The sequence below is a fragment of the Ceratotherium simum genome, chromosome 25, assembly GCF_057802395.1.
Source record: "Ceratotherium simum simum isolate JZ-2026a chromosome 25, ASM5780239v1, whole genome shotgun sequence".
Taxonomy (NCBI): Eukaryota; Metazoa; Chordata; class Mammalia; order Perissodactyla; family Rhinocerotidae; genus Ceratotherium; species Ceratotherium simum.
This window is the reverse complement of record NC_141924.1, coordinates 27,530,835-27,557,759: the sequence shown is the minus strand read 5'-3', so window position 1 is coordinate 27,557,759 and position 26,925 is coordinate 27,530,835. Positions and strand designations below refer to the sequence as shown.

Genomic DNA, 26,925 nt, shown 5'->3' with positions numbered 1-26,925 from the left:
ACTGTGTAAGTTTTCTACAGCTGCTGTAACGAAGTACCACAAACTGGGTGGCTTAAAACAACAGAAAATTATTGTCTCAGTCTGCAGGCCTGAAACCACGGTGTCAGCAGGGCCATCTCCTTCTGAGGCTTCGAGGGAAGGAACCACTCCGTGCCCCTCTCCTAGCTTCTGGTAGCCTCAGGCAGTAGCCTTGGGCGTTCCCTGGCTTTTAAGGTTGATCACTCCAATCCTCCCACTGACATCTTAGGTGTTCTCCTTGTGTCTTCACATCATCTTTCCTCTGTGCACGTCTGTCTCCAAATTGCCCCTTTTTATGAGGACACCAACCATATCAGAGTAGGGCTCACTCTAATGAGGTCGTTTTAACTTGATTACCTCTGTAAAGACCCTATTTCTAAGTAAGGTCATATTCTGAGGTACTGGGGGTTAGGACTTTGTAAAGGAAAAACTCATTCCTGTGCGTCTCCTCTCACAGGAGGAGACTACTCACACTACTACCACATTTCTGTCACCAAATGTGTGTGCGGTGGGGGGAGGTTCCCCACACCAAACGACACTGCAACACCAGCTGGGTATCCTACAATGTAACTCAATTCTGACACTATCTACCTGGAGATAACATCAGATCCCACAGGTTAAGGGTTCAGTCCCCAATACTATTCGCCCCGCCCCTTCAGACACCAATTGCAAGTCCAGGTTGCTATGTGGGTTTCTGACCGACTGGCTATAAATGGGAGGTTCCCACGACCCCCTCCTCGCGTTAATTAACTTGCTAGAGTGGCTCACAGAACTCTGGAAAGCAGTTACTTATTAGATTACTGGTTTATTATAAAAGGATATAACTCAGGAACACCCAGATAAGAGATACATAGGGCAACATACGTGGGAAGGGGCTCGGAGTTTTATGCCCTCTCTAGGAGCCACTCTCCCCAAGTTTCCACATGTTCACCAACCTGGAAGCTCTCCAAGCCTGACCTTTTGGGTTTTAAAGGCATGACAGATTAAACCACTGGCCACTGGTGATTAAATCAACCTCCAGCCCCAACCCACCCCCTCCAGCACACACACCTCCCCCTCCCCTCCCCTCCCTGGAGGTGAGGGGTGGAAGTAAATCCTCTAATCCAGTTGGCTGCCCCGGTGACCAGCCTCATCCTTAGGGGCTTTCCAAGAGTCACTGCATTAACATAAACTTAGTTGTGGTTGAAAGGGGCTTGTTATATGAAAAACAAAAGATGCTCCTTTCCCTTTCATTGCTCTTATCACTTAGGAAATTCCAAGGGTTTTAGGAGCTTTGTGCCAGAAATGGGGACAAAGATCAACTATATATTTCTTATTCTAAATCACAATATCGCAGACTTCAATATATCTTTTGGTGGGGATACAATTCAACCTGTAACACTGACTTGAAATATAAATGATGCAGCAGGTCAGATGAAGGTCAAATAGTCTCACAGTGACCAAAGGCGTCAACACAGAATTTTTCTAACAGAAAAATTAAGCTAAGATTGAGCCTTTCCATATGATACAGAGGGTAACAGAAGCATTCCAAACTCAAAAGAACACCTGCCCTGTACCATACTGTACCACACTGACACTGTGAAGGGTGATTTAGATCATCCGTATATTAAGTTAATGTTAACGTAAATAATTACCTTTGTATTTTGTATGCATTTGTTTGAAAATTTTCAGAAAAAAATGTTGGGGGAAATTTCCAAGACACTTGATGAAATCTGCTAACAAAATCTTTATTCTTAAAGAACATCTAAGTAAAAACACCAATTAGCATCTTTGAACAAACATTTTTCTACAAGCCAAAAGCAGGGAGAAGATAAATTTTAAAATATGGAAATAAGAGTACGTGTCTTCCCTAATTAGACTTATTTAAATAAAAAACGTAGCCAAGGCCTTAACTAATCATTTGATGTCCTTAAACACTGAACTCTGAAAAGAAAAAGTCCTGCTGTCTGTTGGAACGTGTGAACTCAAATATTACACTAATATCTATGCGGGAAGTTCTTAATTCATTCTTTCTTTCCTTCCTTGCTTCCTCTCATTTCTCTATCCATCATTTCTCTATCCATCCAAACATTTATTTTGCATCATGTGCCAAGCACTGGAGATCCAATCCCTGCCCAGTTTCTGGTGGGGAGGGAGACAAGCGAACCACAAGTGACAAGAATACAAAGGCTCACAAGAGACTCAGGCCCAGCTTGGGTGGGGGAGCACCCAAGACAGAGGCGAGTTGAGAAAGGGAGTCAGAAGACCCTTTCAGTACATTATCTTACATAAGCCCTCAACATCCTTACACTTATTTTTCACATGAGGAAACTGTAGCTCAAATGGGTTCACACAGCTTGCAAGTGGCAGAACCAGGATTTAAAAACCAGGCCCGCTGTCCCCAGAGCCCCAGCACTACATTGTCCCTTCAGACTCTTAGCACACCAAAGAGGGCTATAAAATGGCCTGCATTTAGAAGATCTGACCACCTCTCATCACCTCCACTGCCAGCATCCTAGTCCCAGCCACTCACCACTCCCCAAAGGTCTCCCTGCGCCAGCCCACACCCACTGACAATCTATTTTAATCCAAGCCAAGGAGATCCTTGTAAAACACGTACTGGCCCGTGAAGTGGCCTCCCCACTACCTCTCGGACCTCATGTCCTGTTACTCAACTCCCTGCTCACCCTGTTCCAGCCACATGGCCTCTTTGATGTGCCTCACACAACAGGTACACTCCTGTCACAGGGAGTCTGTACTTGCTGTTCCCTCTCCCTGGAACGCTCTTCCCCTAGATAGCTGCATAGCTTACTTCCTCCGTCCTCCCTCAGTGGTATCTCTGAGAATAGCTTTCCTAGATTCTCCTATTTAAAGGTGCTTCCCTCTATCCCACACCTTGGCCTCCCCCGGCCCCTTCCCTGCTTTCTTTTTCAACATTGCACTCATCACGACTTAACATACTGTATATTTACCTATTGGTCTCGGTTGTCTGCCTTGCCATACTAGAATATAAACTCAACGAGGAAGGGGATTTTTCTTCTGTTCCCTGGGATGCGTGGCATACAGCAGGTGCTCAATATATATCTGTTGAATGAGGCTGAAAGCAGAATGGTCACAAGCATGACCCACACCTGTGCTGCATATGAATGGACTCTGGCCTGGCATCTCCCACATACTATGCTTCTGACCTGGTGGGAGGGGGCGATGAGGAGACAATAGGGCAGTAGGAGGTGGGAAGAAGTCAACCCAAGGGGTGAAAGGGAGCTCATTCTTAAATCCAGTGCCATGCAGAGGTGCCCAAGTGACTCCTTTTCCACGCCACATGCTGTGGAGACACAGGCACCACCCATCTTTTTTTTTTTGCTGAGGAAGATTCGCCCTGAGCTAACATGGGTTGCCAATCTTCCTCTATTTTGTATGTGAGCCGCCACCACAGCAAGGCCACTGATAGACAAATGGTGAAGGTACACGCCCGGGGACCGAACCTGGGCAGCCGAAGCAGACCACGCCAAACTTAACCACTAGGCCACCAGGGCTGGCCTGGCGCCACTCATCTTGATGCTACCGTCCAAGCAAGCACATTAGGTGGTCCCAGAGCTCTCAATCTCAAGGTGTGGTCCTGGGTGAAGGAGACTCCTCAGGCCAGGAAGACAGGAGAAGTAAGGGGCAGCCTACATTTTCGCCTTCTCTCAAAGCGCTAATCAACAAAAAACTCTGCTGGGGCACCCAAGGAGGTCCTTATTTTCCCAAGTTAAGCTCCGCCTGTTCACACAAGGCTCTTTTCTTACACTGGCCTTTTGTACCCCAGGTATGAAACCTCACCAGAGCTACCCAAAGAAAACCACAACGGTTCAATTCTCCAGGATCCTCGGACAGCAAAGGGTGGACTTTGAACTGGCCTATGTCATGACTGGCAGGAGCGAGATATCCTAAGCATCTCGGCATCTGCTGAGTCTGGAGAGCGATCATGGTGAAGAACTAAGCACAACAAGGTCATACAAGGTCAGACAGCAGAAGCACTCAAAGGATGGGAGATGCAATCCTCTTCCCTGGGAGGAGACTGTGCCACAGAAGGCATAATGTCTGCCAATCTCCAAACTCACCCTCATTCTAATCCCTTGTAAAAATCCTGGCCCTGTGGATTAGACTGGGGTGGAGTGGGGCGGCGGTGTGGAAATGAGGGTGACAGATAATAATAATGAGAAAGCCATAAGCACCTGACTCCGTAAAATTCTAAGGCATTACAGGGTGCCTTTCAGCTCTGAGATTCTATAAAGGAACTAAAATCACTGCAAGGCTGTGTCCCAAAAGCAAATAAAACCCCACCAAGAGATGGTACTATAATTTCTTGAGTTTGCGTCAGTCCGTTTTCCGTAGTTAGAAAAAAGGTGACTGGTTTGGGTTACAAAGGCAGCGTTCCACTATAAAAACCTGTTGGTTGCCATGACAATTAACATCTCCGTTCCTCCCTTTTCTGCAGCATCCTTCTTCCATCTGAGTCAAATCACCTATCTGTGATGCCCATGATTTAGTATTTCCTTTGCACAAGGATAAAAAAATACATACACATACATATATGTACATACAAAATACATATCAAAGGGCTAATCAGAGGTGAGCCAAAACCATGAAAATTGGTACCATCTATCCTCCTCTCCCAGTAATGCCCTACAAACAACTCTCAGGAGACACCCCTGCACAAGGTGTGAGTATGAAGGGAGGTGGGCCAGGAAAGTTTAACAGCCGACCCCCACTCTTTCTGGTCTAGAGCCTCTCAGGGTGGGCTCTGCGTCAGTTCTTTCCAGAAGGGTCCATGTGAGGCCAGGGCTCCCTGGAGCAGTCATTACCTGCCTGCAGGTCTGTCCTCCCCAGCCTGAGCTCCTCCAGGCTAGTGCCTACACCTGCCTGATCTTGGGGCCTAGCACAGCGCTGGGCACACAATGAAGCACTCGGGACAATGAAGGGAGCTCTGGGGTAAGGCAGCCTCTCCTTATGTTCTCTACTGAGATCTCGAGTTTGGGCCTAGTCTGCTTCAAATCAGCCCTGCCTGAGAAGAAAGCCAGGGGAGGATTCCAGATCCACACTCCAGGGTGTGCAGCCTGGGATCCCTAATACCCAGCGCTGCTACTCGTGTCCATCACTGTGGTCACGTGTCTTGACCACTGACCCTTCCCCAGACTGGGGCAAAATGAAGAGCAAATCACAAAGCTACAGCATCACTGTGATTTATCTTCTCCTTCTCAGGACAAAGGCTGCTCATCATTTAGCTACATTTAATTGCAAAACATGTTTGTTTTAGAAAAGCTATGAAAATACCAAAAAGCCAGAGGAAGAAAAATAAAGCACTCATCATTCTGCTACCCAGAGGTAACCGGTGTCTACACTTGGGTTTCTGTGTCGCTATCCTTTCAGATGTTGAGGCAGTTCTGCCTAATGGTTAGCGGCAAAAGGCTCTGGAATGCAGACCAACCCGGCTTCAAGTTCTAGCCTTTTCATTTCTTAGCGGTATGATCTTGCACAAGCCATTTACCCCTGTTTGAGCCTCAGTTCTTCACCAATAAAATGAGGATAATTGTACCTACTTTTTGGTACTGTTGTAAGAATTCTGTTAACCCACGTGAAGCCTTTGTAGTAGTGCCGGTAGAACTACTCACTTATGCCAGCTTTATTAATATTCTATTTGTATGTGCTACTTTATAAAGAAAAATGGCATCTCATGTACATATATTTTGTAAACTTTTTCAATCAACACAAAAGCATGACTTCTTGGCATGTCAGTAAATAACTTCCATAAATTGATGGTTTTAATTCTGAAACGAGGGCTTACGTTAGAACAGCGGTTCTTCCTCTTTTTTAAAGGTCACCTGCCACCACTGAGAACTGTTCCAAAGAAAGCTATGGAGCTTCTCCCCCAGAAATATGTACAAATATACAAAACCCACTAGGTTAAGACATAGAACACTGGCCCTAATTTCATGTATTATACACAATAATATTTAATGTTTAACATTTTATGCTATAGTAACAAAAACATTTAAAAAGTAACAAGATTACAAATTAATGTACTTTCTAACTGTGGAAACTGACGTTCTAAACTTTTCATAATGCTGTTGGTAGTGACACGAGAAAAACTGAGATAAATTCAGTCACATGAGAGGCGTGGGATTTAAGTCATGTTTCATCTCTGTTCATACATGCATACTCCAGTACTCCTCAAAATATACTGACACTCCATATCAACAAAAAGGAACGAACCACTGACACATGCCACAGCATGGAGGAATCTCAAACGCATTACGCTGAGTGAAAGAAGCCTCACTCAGAAAGGCTACATACTGGGGCTGGCCCGGCGGCATAGTGGCTAGGTTTGCGCACTCCGCTTCGGCAGCCCAGGGTTCGGATCCTGGGCGCAGACCTACATACCGCTCACCATGATATGCTGTGGTAGTGTCCCACATACCAAAAAAAAACATAGGAAGACTGGCACAGATGTTAGCTCAGCGACAGTCTTCCTCTGGCAGAAAGAGGAAGATGGGCAACAGATGTTAGCTCAGGGTCAATCTTCCTCACCAAAAAAAAAAAATTTAAAAAGCTACATATTGTTTGATTCCATTTATACTGCATTCTGGAAAAGGCAAAATCCTAAGGACAGAAATCAGATCAATGGCTGCTGGGGCTGAGGACAGCAGAGAGAGGACTGATTATAAAGGGGCAAGAGGAAATTTTTCAGGGGTGATGGAAATATTCTGTCTTAACTGGATGACAGTTACAAGACTGTGTTTGTCGTAATTCACAGAACTGTACACTTAAAAAGAGGAGCTCTACTGTATGTAAATTATATCTCAATAAATAAAATATTAACACATCAGCTTTTATAGACATTAACCAAAGTAAAGATGCCAAATTCCTGACAAGGTCCAAAAAACTGCCTACTAGGAAATTCAAAATAGCTTTATATTAGCTGTCAGGCAAAATTAAAATGCACACAAACTGTAAACAAATATTATTCAACATCTACACAAAATCTAGCATCATTAAGAAAATTTTCTCTGACAGATATTAAATGTGGCTTTAAAAAAATCACTCTTAGGAGGATTAGCATGGATGTTAGCTCAGGGCTGATCTTCCTCACAAAAAAAATAATAAATAAATAAAACTGTTTTAAAAAAAAATCACTCTTATAAGTACAACCACTTGACAAAGCTACTTAAGAACAGATGGTAGGGCCGGCCCCGTGGCTTGGTGGTTAAGTGCGCGCGCTCCGATGCTGGTGGCCCGGGTTCGGATCCTGGGCGCGCACCGAGGCACCACTTCTCCGTCCATCCTGAGGCCGAGTCCCACATACAGCAACTAGAAGGATGTGCAGCTATGACATACAACTATCTACTGGGGCTTTGGGGGGAAAAAATAAATAAAATCTTTAAAAAGAAAAAAAAAAAAAAAAGAACAGATGGTAAAGTTGAAGATATTCTTTTTCCTCTGCCCCAGTAACGTCACTTGCAGGTATCTTCCCTAGAGAAACCCTCCCACGAGTATACAGACCTTCTCAGAGTCAACATACCTGTCCACCATTAGGAGAATGGCTATAAACACACTCTGCTTTATTCATAATAATGTACAGCAGAAATAAATGTACAGCAGGAATAATGTACAGCAGAAAAAAATGGGAATGAAGTAGGATAAATTTTAAAAACACTATGTCAAAAAAATAGCAAATTACAAAAGAGATGCCATTTATATAAATATTTAATATAAGAAACACTACTGTATATTGCTTATGGATTCATCCAACGTATAAAAACAATCAAAGGAATGAAACACAACAATTTCAGGTTATGGATACCTCTGAGAAAGTAGGAAGGGAGAAGCAATCCAGATAGCTGTATCTGGGACCATTTCTTTCTTAAAAACAAGTGACAGAAATATGATGCCAACACGGAAAAATGTTAACATCTGTTAAATCTAGGAGGTAAGTATATGAGTATCATAAATTTTAATGTTTTTTCCATGTTTGAAGCATTTAGTAATTAAAAATAAATTTGTCTACTAACTTTTTAACCAGAACTATTTGGTTAATGATTTGATACAGGTTTTCCTCATGCTCAGAACATTCTCCCCTTTGTGACTCTGGTTTACTTTTTAAATATGGTGTACGCTGCTGTTTCTGATGGGCCACTTCATTACCTTATAATTTCGGAATCTGATGTCACTGCATTTACTTCCATAGGACATTAACTTCAACCTTAAACTAAATTCAACAACCAAAGCAAGCATAAACATAAGAAAATTAAAATCCCCTGAGAGTTTAATAAGCAAGCTGCCCTAGAAAAACATCCAGGCTCGTTTTAGGCTACTGTGTAAATAAACTAAGGAATAATTATTTTAAAGAATTATTTGCTAACAAAGTAACTGTGATTTCTGAACAGTCCAAAGTATCAGAAAACATAATCTTTGTATACAGATTTAGTGTCTCCTTGTCTTTCAACAGTATTATGTTTTATTCTTATTTATGAATCTGTTACCATTAAAATTATCCCAAATGTGCAACAAATTATATCAAAAACATCAGAAGGCATCAACATTTAATTTAAAGAAAGCCATATCAATACAAGACTATCTCCCCAAAGAAATAAAAGTTCCAAAAGAAAAGGTCTGTTGGAATAGTGGCCTCAGTTTGCAAAATGGCCCTTAAATGGCAACAAGGCTGAAGAGCTCTCGTTTTAAGTCTTTCTTTAAAAATGAGAGCTTAATTTGAGCCCCCAGTATTTCAAAAACTTTCCTGCCGTTAGATCATTTTACATGGCCAGAATGCTAGTCAAATTTCTCAAGAGAATTGAATATGCTCCCACTCACCCAAACAGTAGAGCATTTCTAGGTGCTAGACACAGATAATAATTTGGTATAAAGAAAAACCCTCACAGCTCCCCAAGCGCTAACAGGACGTAACTGAGCCACTGGAAGGAAAGAAGACTCTCACTTCAACTTGGTGCCCACAGGCCCAACAGACACCAATTCAGTGAGTACCTCTAAACTGCTCAGCACATGAGATAAACTTCGGCTGGCTTATACAACACGTATTTCTTGATAATTTGCTTAAGTCAGGAGGTTTCTACAAGCATGGTGCCTTTCCCAAACGAAAGCACATGTAATAAAAACACATTCATTCACCATTAATACGCTCAAGTGTTAGTTTCTGGGCACAGACGACAGTTTTAACCTCCCTCTCTGTCAGATGCAGAGATTACAAGGCAAGTGGACCTCTCAATAATTAACAGAGGTACATATAACAACTACTAAATATCTATTTATTTAGCAAGCCACAGGGGTAACTCACAAGTAAGGATAATTAAGCCAAATAAAGAAACAGCTTATTACCTACAAACCTGAAATCTTGGACTGAAAAGTTGTCTTCATTGTCACTCATGTTAATGACATGAGTGACAAATCAACTTAAATTTCCCAGGACCAAGTCCAGCACAGGGTGCTCACCATATTTACTAAGTGAGAGGAATGCAAGTGGGAAGTGGTCTGCAGGCCCGCAGAGCACAAAGGTAGGCTGGGTTCCGACTCTTCTACCTTCCTAGCTGGGATGGCAGACCACGAGTGATTAAGACAGTAATGGGGGTGTGGGAAACCACCACACAGATTCTTCATACTGTACCAGCTTTTGCAAACTTGTGGAAGGGCAGGACTCTATATAAAACAGAACTTGTTGAGAGGTTAGTTTAGAGAGCATTTAGTTTAGAGAATTGAAAATAAATTAAAAAAAAAAAAATTTTGCCATCTCCTCCCCTGTATCTTTTGGTCTTTCTTTAGTGTGAATGACACTGGGATCATGCCTGTTTGAAAGTTTCTAAACGTGTGAGTGAGAGTTCTCAAAATGCTCATTTCAAATCCAGGTTTGAGGAGCAGGGAAGGGGGATATCAGTCCAGGATAAATGCACCAAGATTACAACCTTTGAGTTCAAGAGTTTTAAAACCTAGAGAAAAGAAGAAATTGGGGGATATCAGTCCAGAATAAATGCACCAAAATTACAACCTTTGAGTTCAAGAGTTTTAAAACCTAGAGAAAAGAAGAAATTGGGGTACATCAGTCCAGAATAAATGCACCAAAATTACAACCTTTGAGTTCAAGAGTTTTAAAACCTAGAGAAAAGAAGAAATTTATAAAAATAAAACTATACATATGGGCAGCAGTATATTTTTAAAAAGAGGTAACTATGCAAAAAATGGTGCAGGAATAACTGGGTAGACATCTGAAAGGGAATCAAATTCTAACTGGATCAAAGACTAAAATATATAAAAATCATAAAATGTATTAGAAGAACATGGTGTTTTGGTTTTTTAAACAATCTCAAAATACGAAAGGCCATTCTAAGAATGACACAAACCTATAAGCCCTAAAATTTTAAAATTTCTTCATGGCAAAGTCTGGTTAATATTTATCTAGTGTTCACTATATGCTAGCTCTGTGCTCAGCACACACAAAACATCACTAAGTCAGTGTGGTAGGCAGAATTCTAAGATGGCCCCCAAGATTCCCACCCATTGGTGTACACACCCTGTATGTATGATACCCGCCTCTTGTGTGTGAGCAAGACTTGTGAATAAGATGGGATTTCACTCCCATGATTAAGTTATGTTATATAGCAAAGGTGAAAGAATTTTGCAGACATAATTAAGGTTCCTAATCAGTTGACTTTAATCAAAAGGTGGAGTATGAGGGTGGGCCTGGCCTAATCAGGCGAGCCCTTTAAAAGAGGGTCCAAAGGTAAGAGACAAAATGCAACAGGGATGCTCTCCTGTTGGCCATGAAGAAACAAACTACCATGTCGTGGAAAGGGCCACATGGCAGGGAACAATGGGCAGTCTCAGGGCTGATGGCCTCAGTCCTACAGCTCCAAGGAACTTAATTCAGTCAACAGCCAGTGAGCTTGGAAAAGGATGCTAAGCCTCAGACAAGACTGCAGTCCTGGCTGACACCTTGATTTCAGGCTGATGAAACTTTGACAGAGGACACAGGCAAGCTGTGCCTGGACCCCTGGCCCATGGAAACTGTGAGATGATAAACGGGTCTTGTTTTAAGCTGCTAAATTTGCAACTACACAGCAGTAAAAATTAAGAGAGTCAGGAACGACAAACTGGAAAAAATGTTCAAAACAACTTACTAAATAAGTAAAAAACTTCTAAAAATCAATTTAAAAGATTAATAACCTAATTGATAAATGGCCAGAATATAAAAACAGATCATTCACAACACAGACAAATGTTTCTTAAGTATGTGGAAATATGATCAACCTACTGCACTACAGTTACATAAGATGTGACCATTGGGATAATCTGGGTGAGGAGTACACGGGACATCCTTGTCCTATTTTTTTTACAACTTCCTGTGGGTCTGTAATTATTTCAAAATAAAAATTAAAAAAAATATGATCAACCTCATTTGTATTAGGAAAAATATAAATAAAAATGAGCTACCAGTTTTCCCCCGTCAGCTTGGCAAGGATCAAAAAACTTTACCAGACACTGTCAGAAAGATGTGAGTTGAGACATGTTCATACACTGATGGTTATATAAACTGGTGTCACTTTTGTTCACTGCTGCACCCCCAGCTCCTAGTGCTGACACAGAATAGGTACAGTGTTCAGTTTGGTGATATCATAATTTAAAATGAACATACACTTTGCTGAGCAATTCCATTTTAATAATTTAGCCCACTAACATTCTTCACATGTGCAAAATGAAACATGTCCAAGCGCAGTCACTGAAGTGTCTGTAACAACCAAAGACTGAAAGCAATATAGGTGTCCTTTAATAAGGAAATGGTTAAATAAATTATGGAATACCCATACACAATGGAATCCTGCACAGCAATTAAAACAGGGTAGATTAATTTACATTGATATAGATCAAGAGTAGAATATGTTTTGCAGCTTCTCAAGGCCCACAGCGCAATTTCACAACATACCCACATTCACTCATTTTGTCAGTATTTACAAAACTCCAACTATGTACCAGGCTCCATGCCTAGATAAAAAGAACACAACCATCCCCATGCAAGAGGATGGAGCAGGTGGCCACAGGCACAGAGCAGACGCGTGGGAGTCCATAATGAAGGACACAGCTCAAGGTCTGAGAGTGGGTGAACGTCAAAGGTCAGACGGAAGACTCTGGGTGTGAGGCTATGAAACTGGGATTCTGTGCTGTTGAAGAATTTCAAGCAAGAAATTGACAAGACACTATACAAAGCATACATTTACTGTAAAAATAAAGGAGTGGTCCAGTTGGAGAAGTCTTCATAATCCGGAGACCATCTCTGATTTTATGAGAGGTGTCTTACTGTGTCTCAACTTGAGCCCTTGCAGTAAACTGAATCGCCCAGACACACCCCTCCTCATAAAAAACATGAGCACAGCATCCAGTCCTCTTGAACCATGCCATTTTATGGGGTGGATTCAAATGAGATACTTAAACGACATTTTCCTCATCTGGAGAAATATTTACAAGTAGCCCCCTCAAGCCTCTGGACATCCTTCACTCGATCATATTCCTTCACTAGCTCTACACCCAACATTTAAGAATGGAATCAAAGGAGCCAACCACTAAGCTGCATTTCTTCTATTTTCCTCCAGTTCTCTGTGCTTTTAATGGTCGAAGCTTTCAAGTGCTTTGCCTGATGCCAATACACAGCCCGAACAGCTCTTACTGAATGGGCCTCATATTTTCAGATAAATTAAAATCTATGCCAACTAGTGATTCAGTCTCAAATAGAGGCCACCTGTTCCAATTAGTGAGATTTAAATAGTACACGACTGACTCTCTAGAGTTCCAGGCCTTCTGGATTATGACAATATCTTTATGAAGATGTAAAAAAGGGATTTTTGGCCCCAACACAATTTTGCACACACTGGAGTAAATATATTGAGGTATGGGTATATTTTATTTTTGGACAAGTGCTTATATCAAAATTTCTGTGAGAGGCTGCAGCTCAAGGCACCATTTAATTTCCTTATACTACAACAAGCCTACATACACGTCTTAATTAGAACCAACTTTACTTCAGAAAAACACAGAGCTTAAATGTCTTCTCTACCCACTTTCTGTCCTTGCCTGCAATTCCCAAAGAATCCACATCTTCTGGATGTTCCACTCTTTAGCCTAAGGCCTTCCATTGCCTCAGTGTCTCTCAGGTCATCAGAAGACTAGAGACACAGCCTGGAACAGGCACAGCTCTCATTTTCCCAACCTCTTCCAAGTATTCCTACCCAGACAAGACTGTCTTCAACTCACCAGAGTGGGCTTTTGTTCATCCTGAAACATTCAATGACCCAAATTTTCACAATCCATGAAAAAAATATTTCTAAGCATCTTCTAGGCCATGGGTCTAAAAGAAGTATTTCATAAAGGAATGAGGAGAGATGAGAGATTAAGACCAGTGTTTTCCCAAATGGTTCTGGATTATTTAAGGTGGCATAAAATGAAAGCAATAAATAACACAGAATCACAGTGAGCGAGTTATTCCCTTAGAAACAATCCTCCATCCAATCCAGTTGATTTGACCCAGCAGAAAGTCTCTGTCTAGTGCTAAGAACTCTCTAACGGAGCCCCAGCCATTTGCTCATCTTCTGTTTAATCTGGTACCACGGGCCTCAACGGCTCAGAAAATATTTAGTTAGAATAGCAACATTGACACGTGAAAAATAAATTTAAGTTTTAAGAAGCGAATTGATTTGGAAATATTAAGTAAATAACAGTACAGGCGGTATGAGGCTCTGTGTAGGAGGTGTGGGCATGACTGAAGTGTGGGAAACTGTGGCAGACGAGTGACTCAACGTCAGAACAAATGCCCTGACGGGTTTCCTAACACCAGCGGCTGCTAAGTGGAGGAGTTGACATTCAAGTATGACTCCAGAGTCCATACCATTAACCCTTCACCAGTCCTCAAATCCAGAAGTACACTAAGGGAGTGCAGTGAGGGATAAAGAGGAAAAGCTGGTTGGGAAAATGTAAGAAGTGAACCATTGGATGTAGTGGGTACGGGGGATGATGGAGGGAGCTTCCCAGGCATCTGGTCTGGGGATTGGCTGGCTGTACGGGAAAAGTATTAACCAGGAATGGGAGGGGGGATTGAGAGAATGAATGAAGTGTGACATACAGACTCTGAAGTGCTTGTGGAACATCTAGGTAGAAATGTCTTGTATTATGTGGTAAAGCCACACCTTACTCCAGTGTTGGGCTCTCTAGTCAGCGTGTAAGGCAGAAATCACAGAGACTTTCCCTCAGGAGGCACTTCACTGGGGACTGGGACTGGATGTGCCATCTCTCAACAGGCCACTGGATCCTGCTCCTGTCTCCACCCCCACCCCCCCGCCCCATGTCGGAGCAGACGATTGCTTCTTTGGTTAAGAACAAGATGATGTGTTTGGTTTGTGTTCAGGGGCTGTATTGTATGAAAATTATATATACTAAAGACACTCAGCGCTGGAAGATGCTCTCAGTGAGAGATGCACAGGAATAGAGAGCTTCAGAGGCAAGAGAAGACTCCGGTTGAATTCTAGGTTAAATACATACATGATATATTCCTTGACTTACGCATCTGCCATGTTGTTTCTTCCCAATATCCTATCCCAAGAGGGGGAAGGTCAGGACAAAGAAGAACTCAAAAAAATAAATAAAATAAATAATAAAAGAAAAAGGCAAAGAACTCATTTTTCAAAACTATTTTAAAAAAAAAAAACGACAATAAAGGGGATCTCAGAAAGGATAATTTTTTTTTTTTTGTGAGGAAGATCAGCCCTGAGCTAACATCCATGCCAATCCTCCTCTTTTTGCTGAGGAAGACTGGCCCTGAGCTAACATCTATTGCCAATCCTCCTCCCTTTTTTTCCCCAAAGCCCCAGTAGATAGTTGTATGTCATAGTTGCACATCCTTCTAGTTGCTGTATGTGGGACACGGCCTCAGCATGGTCGGAGAAGCGGTGCGTCGGTGTGCGCCCAGGATCCGAACCCGGGCCGCCAGTAGTGGAGCAAGCGCACTTAACCGCTAAGCCACAGGGCCGGCCCAAGGATAATTTTTAAAAAGTGGCAGCAGATCAGTGCAGCTAAATACTCAATACATGAATTGTCACCCCTCTTCGCCCCAGCCCCACCAAAAATCTAGAAATAAATTCAGAAGGATAATAGCTTAACACTAAATCATTCAAATTCACTTTTTTTTTCACCTAGAAAACTCACAAAATTTTAAATCTGTTCATCAACTCTCTACTGAACATAATTTTAAATTCTCATTCTACCTAATTTCAAGATGTTTATCCCACATAACTCAGCAATTAACTTGGTATTTAAAGATATTTAAAGCAGTTTTCTTTTAAGGAATTCTCTTTTAGGAGAAGCTGGTATAATGGTTAGTCTTAATCAGTCTGTATTAGTTACATAATGTCACTGGTTATAGTATGGCTGGATGTCACTTCTCTACTTCTGCAAATGGAATGGTCTAGAGTTAATGTCTAAATTCCCTTCCAGTTTTAACATGGTAAAGCCTTTGAGTCTAACTTTCCAGCTCTCTGCCTTCAGTATGAGAAGCACATGCCTCTGTCCAGTGAGGCTCAAGTCCTACAGGGAGATCTGGTGAGGCCAGACTGTGACTCAACTGTCACCAGGAAGAACCACCCTTGTTATGTCCTTCCACAGACCACTCTCCAGAGACCAAATATCAGGCTAGAAGGTGGTTCTTTAATGATTTCTTAAATCATGAGCTTATTTAATAGCCTTTAAGACTTCCCCAAACTACTGGCAAAATTCTTATATCCTAGGCGGTATAAAAAGTTCATCAATGATCACTCTAAATCATTCATTCATCAAATGTTTACTGGGTACATATGACTACATGCAAAGGACTGGCATAGCGCTATGTCATAAGAATCTCAAACACACAGTTTGGCTAGGTGCCCTGCAGAAGTTGAGCACATCCATCTCCAAGCACTTGACAAGTTTATTAAGACTGAGCTGCTCTCCATTATTCACCTCAGAGGCAGAAGATAGAGAAACGGTTAAAATGTAAGCTCTGGAATTAGATCTAAATACATCAGATCCCAGCTCCACCATTTCCTAATAGCCACAGGACCCTGGACAAACTACTTAAACTGCCTGGGCCTCAACTCCCTCATCTGTAAAATGGAACTATAAATAAGATTCAGTGAGGATTAAGGAGACAGTGCCTCTGAAGTGGAGATAGTGCATTTGAAATGCTTAACGTACAAGCAAAAGTGCCTGGTGTATAGAAAGGAATTAGTTCACGTTAGCTATCATTGTTGTTATTGTTACTGCATTCTTCTTTTCATTTGTCTTCTTTCTTCTTCCTTACAGAGGAACAATCAATTATACTATGTTTTCCTTTAAGTAGCGTCCCTCCCCACTAAGTCAGTGGAAATGGTTGGATTATGCACAGATCATATATCCTGATGTTCCTTTTCTAAGGAATGTAAAGTCCTCACTCTGATTCATAGTACAGTGATTCATGGTTCTCTTCCTTCTTTCTCACCACCCCCCTCCACTGAAAACATAAAAATACAATTAAGAAACAGCACAGCTGAAAGCTGCAGCCTCTCCTGAGTCAAGAAACGGGGCCGTTTCCATCCAGAAGGACTAGGTTGATTTCTGACCTTAACAACAGCCCCGGAAATTCAGGCAGTGGGCCTGAAGCAAAACACAGCCCGAGATCCAACTTGGTAGCAGCTGTCTTGGTGCTCTACAGCGGATGTGACAAGCGGGTGTGCTGGTGGTGGCTGGCAATTTGTTCTCCTCTAAAGGGAGAACCGGTGAGCAGGCAGCAAAGCATAGCTCAAAAAATACACACCACATCAATCTATCCATCCTAAATTTAAGAAAAATCTGACTCAAGACACTTATTATTTACAGTCCCTTTAATTAACTCTTTAGAATAGAACAAGTCACTGATTAGAAGTGTACTCACAAACTACTCGGTTTACCACTCCCCCAGGTCAGTGTCACCTACAACACAAGTCTGCTTCACCCACTCTAGTCCCTGCCCAGGAAGTGAGCATGCGATCATCAGCTTATTACATCGCTGTCCAACCATTTCCACTGTGAGAAGGGCTAGGACAGACTCCTCTCCCTGACGTGGCCATTACTCATCACGCCATTCTAGATCTATTTCCAAATCACAGAACCTAAAGGTGTACTCCAAGTCGCACCCATGCCCAACACAGGTTTTACTTCAGATGTTAGGGACTTTTTACTTGTCATCATCATCCCCTCCTGTAAAACAGAAGGGTATTTCCTGAGGCCACAAGTACAAATAATACATAATCATCAGATATTAAGCTTCTGGAGAGGCCAGACTGTCTGTTTCATTCACCATTATATTCCCAATGCCTAGAATAGCCACTGGCACACAGAAGGTGCTCAATAAGTATCTGGGGAATAATGACGCCTCTTGCTCTCACAGTGCCAGTGTCTATAGTTTATAAACATGTGACACATACGTAAACAATCAATGTGATTAGGAACATATGATGGAGGGAGGGACAAATGCTAAAAATGCCAGAAAAAAGTCTCTATTCACCAAATTAGCAGTCTTTCCATTTTCCAGCTTATGAACACTTCTTATATAGTAATAACAAAAACGGCTATCATCTACTGAGTTCTTACTGTGTACCTGACATTTTATAGTCATTGCTGCATTTATTCCCGGCAACACCCCTACGGTGTGGATGAGGAAACTAAGACTTAGGATGATTATAGGGTCCAAGGTCACACTACTAATAAGCAGCACTAACAAAAGGCGTGTATGGGGGGAGGGGCTAGCCTAATGAAAGGGGTTCTGTAGGCAGAATAGTCTGGTCCTTGCAGGCAGGATGGAACAGAAGTTGATGGAATTATAGAGCAATGAGGAGGCTAACGTATCAGTTATCTCTTCCTGGTCGTAAGTGGCTAAACTAAGGTGGGAGAAGACTGGGAGATATGGGAGGAAGGAACCAATTCCAGAGAAATGTCAAAGAAAGACTCAATGGAATGACTGATGGTTTAGAGATGGGGGAAGGGTGGGCACTCAGGATGACTAGCAGTTCCAATTAGTGGTGGTACCAAAAGGAGAAAAAAACTGTTCACCTTACACATGGATAAAAATAGCTAACACTTGAGGGCACGAAACCATTTTTTTTTCCTTTAACAAATGCTCTCTTATTGAAGACTCACCACCACTCTCAGAAGGATTATTATCACCTCTTTTATAGATGGGGAACTGGAGGCTGAGAAAGGTTAGACCCTGCCCCTGCGTCAGCCAGCTGGGAAGTGTGAAGAGCCAGAATATGATCCAGGCGGGTCTGATCCCGGAGCCCCAGCTGTTCACCGCTATACCCAAGCGGCTGAAAGTGGCATTTTATTTATTTATTTATTTATTTATTTTATTTATTTTTTTCCCCCAAAGCCCCAGTAGACAGCTGTATGTCATAGCTGCACATCCTTCCAGTTGCTGCACGTGGGACGCGGCCTCAGCATGGCCGGAGAAGCGGCGCGTCGGTGCGCGCCCGGGATCCGAACCCAGGCTGCCAGCAGCGGAGCGCGCACCCAACCACCAAGCCACGGGGCCGGCCTGTGAAAGTGGCATTTTAGAATATTTAAAATCACAACCGATTAACAAAAATTCGATTCACCCATAACTGGCTAATAAAACCCAGTTACTGTATAAAAAGCAGATTGTCTGTATTCCTAAAAAGACGATAGGCTTTAACTATCTAGGGCATGAAAACGAAAGTGGGATTCTAATTATGTATGCTTTCTTTTAAAGTAGAGGGATATTACGTGCCTCGAGTTAACATGCACCATTTCTGAGTTTTACCCAGATGAAGTTTAAAAATGTGAATGATCTTGACTTCTCAACTTAGAGACAATCACAGAATTCCTTAGTTACATTAAATTTTCACTGAAGGGGGAAAGAAAATCTAGGTTAGTCCACCTGGCTGTAAAAATAGACTTCTGTAACGTTAAAATAGTACACTGCCTCATTATTATTCCAGTCTCAAAGGCTTAACCAAGCTCAGTAAGAGACGTGTATTTCCCCTGTTATCTCAACAGGGTATCTATCCACTCTGAACTCAGAAATGACCATTCAGTAACTAAGAACTTGATCTTATAGAGTCTTAAGCCCCTTCCTAGGAGAAAACTGACTCTCTGAAAAGTTACTCAACTCTTCACAAGCACTTCCAGTTTTCATCATGGTGTTTTCAGGGGAGCTAATTTACCAAATGAGTCCACAAAAGGGTTCTTTTAAAATCCTATACTAGATGGTTTATTGCCGAGGAGAGGCTGACATCAAGAAATTAAACCCTAATACAGCTTGATGCTTTCCCTTTGCATCACATACTTTCCGAGTGTAGAAAAAATATGTCCTCATAGCTACATCTGAGTTCCAGAAAACAGGTGCTAGAATCAACTACTGCTGATTATCTAATAATCATCTAATTTTCTGCACAGGAAAACTGTTCCTGCCTTCCCTTCATTACAGCAGGCTTATTGCCGCCATAAGGACAGACTCAAAATTACATCAGCCCCACTTGAGGAAAGTCCTTAGGAGTTTACAAAATTTCCCCTAGTTCTCTCTATTCTTCCATGTCTCAACAATGAACTCCGTAAAAGCAGATGGTCAAGAAGCCTAAATGGGAATCTCAGCATCACTGCTGTAGAACTTGTGATCACTGTCTGCTCAAGTTCTAGCCCTCCTGGGTCTCATTTCTTCTAGTCCACATTAGACATCAGTTGCCCAATAAGCTACTTTAAAATAATCAGTACAGGGGCCGGCCCAGTAGCCTAGTGGTGAAGTTCAGCACGCTCACTTAAAGGTGGCCGGGGTTCGCTTCCTGGGCACAGACCTACACCACTTGTTGGCAGCCATGCTGTGGCAGTGACCCACATACAAAACAGAGGAAGACTGCCACAGATGTTAACTCACGGCAAATCATACTCAGCAAAATAGAAAATATATACACATCAGTACATATAACATCTAACTCAGTTTTAATACATGGTCTATTTAAAAACCACGTATCTCCATTCTAATAAAACAATGTAGTAGCTATAAAACTGTCAGTAGAATTTTAAAGAAAATAAGGAACCCCCTTCACATAAGGGTGTGGTACTTTAACAGAAAAGACTGGTGTGGAAATGGAACAACGGCAGATATGGGAAAGACAAAGTCTGCATGCAATTAAGTCACATGTTTGCTTTGCCACTTTCCAGCTAAGTAGCTGAGGTACAAACTTTATCACCAACATTTTACTACAGCTTCTGAAAAGTGAGTTTTGCCAAATTACTCAAATGAGCTCACCATGAGCCATCCATCCCTCAAAGATTACTGATCCTGTTGTTTACACAAAGATGATCACAGCTGTGACAAGAGAAACCAATCTTCCACACTTTCTTCAAGTCTGAAATTTCTTCCGTCAACTGCAACATGAACTTTATAGACTCCCCCAATTACAAATGCATGAGAAAAAGATCACCTTTTCTTCCTTGTTAACTCTGTGTTAACCAGCAGTCATCCTTCCAAATACTTCTAACTGTAGGTAACCAAAGATCTTTCATTAATGTTTTCTTCCAAATGGATTTTCTGGTTCCTTTCATAACGAATTGTTATGAAGTGCAAAAACTAAGAGAATTCTTCTGAGGGGGAGAGGAGAGTGGAGTGGATGTAGGAGTTAGTACTACTCCACCAAATAGATTTAATCTGCAAAAATTTGTAATCATTCTGTTTGACTGATGGATGCTAAAGGAGAAAGGCGAAACCGGTAAACATACCAGGGACTGGTTACTTCACCTCTGGGGGTAATTGAATTACTTCTCCGAACTATGAGTGAACACCCAAATCCTACACAAGGAGCCGCACCACATTTCTGTCACTATGGCTCCTTTTCCCATCCGGTTGGCTTCTAGATCTTGGAGGTGGCAGTCCAGACACTAAGCACGATTCCAGCCTCGTGAACTTTACACAAAGAGGCTGACACCGAAATCCTGAGCCCTCAGATAAGCGAGGAGTCACCGGAGCAACTCCAGGTATCTCCTGCCAGAACAAATGCCAGGGGGGAGGCGGCGCTGTTCGAAACGGCACTTCAATCAGCCAAGGGGAGAAGGGAGTGCCGAGCCTCGCGTCCAGCCTCGACGATTCAAGAGCCCAGGAGGGCAAAGGTAGCCCCGAGAGGGCGGAGGCTTCCTCGGCCCGGAGAGACCAGTGCTCGGGCTGCGGCCTCCGTCTTTATTTTGATGCACGACAGGGCTCGTCTCTGCTGCAGGCTCAGAAGAGCTATTTTCGCCCACAGCCAAAATCAGCAACAGCAAATTACACTGCAAACAATGGAGAGGGCGCCCGCTCGGCACGGCGAAACTCCGGAGAAGCAGCGCCAAGACTGACTTTTTACTCGGGCAGAGCCGGGCGCAGCGCCGCGGGAGACGGGCGGCCCGCGCGCCGCCTCTCTGCGCTCCGGCCACCTGCCCCGAGGGCGGGGAGGCGCGGCGGCAGCAAGGGCGATTCGGCGGGAGCGCGGCCGTCCCACCGGCGGCTCGGGGCGGCGGGTGGCGGCGTGCCACGCGTGCGGGCGCTCCCTGGCGGAGAGGGCGGCGGAGCGCGGGCCGTCGGGGAGACCTGGGCGCCCCGGACAGGCGCGCGGGGACCGAGGAGCGGCGCAGGGTTGGGATACGGCGCGCAGGGCTATGCTCTGCGTCGCACCCCGGCGGCGGAGCTGGGGTCTCGGAGCCGCAGGCCGGGCTCCGACGCCCCCCTTCCCAGCCCCTGCAGTTCGGACCGAGTCGCGGAAGCCCGGACCCGGGCAGCAGGAGAGGGGAGGGAGGGAGGCGGCGGCGAAACGCGGCGGGCGCGAGTTAGTTACCGCGGAGCCAGAGCCCACCCGGCCTCGCCCCTCTGCCCGGCGCCCCCGCTGCTCACCCGCCTCTTGCAGCCGTGCCGGCCCGGGTCGGAGTAGGTCCGGTCCACGGTGAGCGCCGTGTCGCTGCCCGGCATCTTGGCGCCGGCGCTGGCCACTTCTCCGTCTCCCGGGCACGCGGCGCCGCGAGCTGCCCGCCGTGCTCCGCTGGCCCCGGGAGCCGCGGCCGAGGGGGCGGCGCGGGCCGCTGCAGCTGTTGCCGACTCCCGCGCGGCCGCCCTGCGCCGCGCCGCCACCGCCGCGGGTGGGGGGAGGCGGGGCAGGGACGCGCGAGTCTCCTCCCCCTTCCCCTGTGCCCGCCTCCCCCTGCGCGCCCCGCGGTGTCCCCAAGACCCTTCTCCAGGTGCGCGCGCTCTGCCTCCTTCCCTTGCTGAAACCTGATTCCATCCCCTCCCACACCACCCTCTTTTTCCTCAAAAGATGAGCGACATCTACACTACTGGTTGATTTATTTGTATATTTATGACAAAAGATGGATTTTTGGCAAGATGTTGAGGCTTGCCTTAAATGCCTCTTTTATGTTACTCTTTTATTCAACATGCACTTACTGGGCATCTACCATGTGCCAGACCCTCGGTTAGGGACCACAGATTACAAAAAAAAAAAAAGCCTATGTTTTTCTTATGATTCCACTGAGCATAGAACACACTTCCACTTGAACAAAGATCCTACGATGCTGTGTATTTTAATTTTGCATGTCTGGCTCACCTTTATGTTGTAAGCCACTTGAAAGTCAAGACATATCTTTTCATTTTAGTATTCTGTATTTCCAGTGAGTAGTCCCTGCCCACAAGGAATTTGGAGTCTAGAAGAGAAAGGACTGGTGAAAATGAAATGTTACCTAAACCAACATTTCGAACACCTGGTCTGGTTATGTAGGGTGTACTAGTGGAACATGGGGTTGAAATATTGAAAGTGCAGCTGCTCCAGAGAGGAGTCACAGTGCAATCTGACCAGCCTAGAAGAAGAGAGATGTGCTCCTCCCCTTCAAAGCGTTGAATGGGGAGGGTAGTGTAGGCTGAAGGAAAATACTGGGCATAAAAATTAAGGTACATTTGGAAACCTCAAGTCATCAGTTTAGGGGGTGTCTTCAGGAACAGGACATGATGGAAAAAGTAGGTGGAGTCATGTGGTGCTGCCCAGTCTGTGGGTACTGGGCAGCTGCTGGAGGTTTCCGAACCGGGAAATGACAATATCAGAATGGAAATTTAAGAAGATACACTGATAGCTGTGTGAAGCACAAGGGACACTGGTTAGAAGGCCGCTGCAAAGATTGAGAACAACGCAATGTCCTTCAGAAGGAGACTGAGTACGTAAATGATGATACGTCCATCCAGTGGAGTATTAGGTAACTGTACTAGAATGAGGCAGCTCTCTATGAAAATATCTCCAATATACATGGTTAAGTGAAAAAAGCAATGTGCAGAATAATATATATGGTATTCCACTGTTAAGGTAAAAACAGAATACATATATGTGTTTATATATGCACAGCATATTTCTGGGAGGATAAACAAGAAACTAGGGAAACAGACACGAAACTGATGGCAGGAGAGGGGAACTAGGCAGCTAGGAGACAGGGATGGGAGAGAGATTTATTTTTCATTATATATGCTTTTTAAACTTGAATGCTTGAATTGTGTGCATATGTTAACTATTTAAAAAGTAAAATATAAAATATATTTTTAAATAAAGAGGATAAACTGGTAAACTTATTAAAACTAACTTAAGAAGAAATAGAAAACCCCAGATAAAGTCCTAAAACCATTCAAGAAATCAAATCAACACTTTACACAGGAATATTTGCATGTGCATGCGTGCTTGAATGCACACACACACACACACACACACACACACAAATACACGAGGCCCAGAGAATTTTTCAGGTAAGTTCTTCAAAGCAGAGAAGAGAGATAACAAATGTTAGGATGTGTGCGTGCGTGTGTGTGTGTGTGAGAGATTTTAGCTAGGGTGGCCAGAGAGGCCTCCATGATAAGGTGACATTTGAGCAGACACCTGAGAAGTGAGAGAGCCAATGATGTAGATTTATGAACATTTCAGACCCAAAGAACAGCAAGTACAAAGGCCCTGAGGCAGGAACATCTGAAGAGTGGTCAAAAAAGAGCACGGAGGCCAGTGTTCAATGGAAAGACAGTAGGGGATGAAGTCAGAGATGTTTCACAGAACTGGATCTTGTAGGACCATTTAGGCCATTTTAAGAACTTTGACTCTAATTCTGAGGAAACTGGGAAGATTTGGAAATTTTGGAGCAAAGAAGTGGAGTGGCATAATCTACCTTTTCATTTGGGGAAAAAAATAGATCCCTACCTCACAGCATACACAAAAATCAATACTAGATAGATTAAAGACCTAAAGGAGGAAAAAAAACACAACTTTTAAAACTGCCAAAGGAAAATGGGAGAATATCATTACAATCTCAAGTCATGAAAAGCAGGTCATAAATAGCATAAACCATAAAGATTTGACTACATTAAAAATTTTAAACTTTTGCTCATGAAAAGAAATAATAATAAAGTGAAAAGATAAGCCAGAGACAGAACTTGAGCCAAAAAAATCAATATGGATGAATTTCAAAAACAATACTGAGAAAAAAAAGTAAACCACATAAAACTACAGGCAGGAAGATTCTATTCATGTACAGTTAAAAAATATGGAAAATAAACAACTTTTTTGGGAGGAGAATAAAGATATATAGTAAAACTATTAAGAAAAGCAAGAGTGAGATAAACACAAATTTCACGACAGTATTTCTTGCTGGTGGGAGGATGAAGAAAGATTCCATAGAAGAGGGGTATGAGACTATAAAGGCTCTATTTAACAAATGACTATTGGTACACTGGCTATGTATTCATTCACACATACACAATATTTCATAACAATTTAAAATTTTAAAGGCAACAAAGACTCAAGAGACAGATGTGCTGATGGCATCCTTAATCCTGGGATTTAAGTCACTAGTGATGGTCACGAGTCACTTCTCAAATAAACATAATAGCACTTTTACAAGCATAAAGCTTGATATAAAGGCAAGATAGTCTTTTATTATTAACTTAAGTCACTATGTCAATTTAATCTTACAAAGATCCATTCTGAAAAACTGTGAGAGTCCACCTCTGGGTTTTCCCTCTCATTTGCCTGATACCTATTTGGGGTTTTTTTCCAGCTACTTAGGGCTATAGGAAGTATATTACCCAGGTGTGTGTGTGTGCATAACTTTAGAGAGGCCAGACCTAAGTGAGGTCCCTGACAAACCAGGGCTGGGCTTTGGTCGGTGTGCCAATAGGCACCTACTTTCCATTCCTATTACTGCCTTGGTGTTCTTTAGAAGAACTTTATCCTGGAAATGCTGACCCTCAATGAAAAGGATGAATTAAAACTTTATTAGGCTTCAAATTTCAATTAACAGAGGATGTTCTTTTTTAGATCATTTAGATTTATTTCATAAGCTAGCCGCCCAAAAGCTGATCTACTGGGCACTCATACAAAATAATTTTTTTAAAAACACAAATTAAAACAGCACAAGAGCAAGCTCCCCAGAAAACACAGAAAATAAGCCGTGCTGATCACCATTTGGCTCTCCTATTGGGAAGGAGGACCCAAGGGGAAAATAGACCATGTCACTTCCTTTGGAGGAAATGCCTAGGGTTTTGTTAGTCCCTGAGAGAGAGAGAGAGAATACAAATTTCTCCTGTCAAAGTAAGAATTATCTGTGTCTCTGATAATACCTCCAAAAGCCTCTCTCCGCAAAAAGTAATGGGAAAAAAATCACATATTTAAATAACAAATTAAACGCATTTTAAATTTTAAAAAAATCACATATTTAAATAGCAGTGAAAACAACAAGAAATAAAAGGTACAAAATCTAGGGTGTGCAATAAGAATTTACTTCCAAAGTGTAAGCAGCACAATAAGGCACCATATGCCAACCCTCAAGGAAGTGGAACAGGTCATTTGAGCTATAACAGTTTAGAGTTTGGAATGACCAGAAAAGGCTTCATAAAAGAGTAGGAATACACTTGACTTCTGTAGTGCATATTTGTTGTTTTTGCCAGCCCAGCATCCAGCCCCTTATTCTCAAAACAGTGCCTGGATTTTTCTGCTGGGCCCTATCCTACCCCTACCCTCAATCCTAGTGGTTTAAGTGAAGCAGACCACACCCTACCCCTGCTCCAGGGAAAGGCATATGATCCAGCTTTGGCCAATCAGAGTCGCTGTGACTTGTGCAGGGATAGGCACATGACCCAGTCAGAACCAATCAGTTAGCCCTGAGACTTTTGCCGGAACTACTAGCAAAGAGCTGTGCCCTTTCAGTGTGCACTGCTAAGCTGGTACAATGTAAGCCTGCTGCTGTGGTGGACATCCTTGCTACCACAAAGACAGCCTCCCTGAGGAAAGCAGGGCCGTGAAAGGAGAAAGACTCGATACCGAATTGTTAGAGCACTAGATCCAGCTTTTTCCATTATCTATTGTGGAATGACAAATCACCCTAAAATGTACTGGCTTACAACAACTCCCATTCATTTGCTCATGATTCTGTAATTTGAGCAGGCCTTCACGGGGGGTGGCTTTTCTCCGCTCCATGTGACACTGGCTGGGGCTGGAGTATCCAAGATAGCTTCACTCACATGTCAGCACTTATAGGAATGCTGGTGGCTGGAACGCCTCAGGCTGGCCAGGTCTCTGTCTCTATTTGTATATGTTTATATTTTGTTTAACAAAATATTTTTATATTTTATAGTCTCTCATCTTTCAGGGCTCCCCTCTCTCCATCAGGGTAGTTGGACTTCTTTACATAGTGACTGGCTTCCAGGAGAACAAAAACAAAAGCTGCCAAACCTCCTAAGGCCTAGCCTGGAACCAGCAGAGTATTACTTCTGTCACATTCTATTGGTCAAAACGAGTCAGAAGTCCAGCCCAGACTCAAGGAGAGGAGAAACTATCTACCTCTTGA

General features: G+C 43.1%; 1 protein-coding gene across 3 annotated transcripts in view; it reads right to left on the bottom strand.

Annotated features, from left to right (window-relative positions):
• The window catches only part of TMCC3 (transmembrane and coiled-coil domain family 3), a 71,262-nt gene extending 49,108 nt beyond the window's left edge, over positions 1-22,154 (bottom strand). Inside the window, exon 1 of one of the 3 annotated variants that reach the window (XM_087449097.1) lies at positions 21,956-22,154. Coding sequence is in view for 2 of the 3 variants with exons in the window: in XM_087449096.1 (XP_087305222.1) it covers positions 21,956-22,030 (75 nt within the window). In the remaining variant the exon portion in view is untranslated. The remainder of the gene's footprint in view (positions 1-21,955) is intronic. The other 2 variants (XM_087449096.1, XM_004417961.3) reach the window with 2 other exon arrangements.
• Positions 22,155-26,925: the final 4,771 nt, after the last annotated feature.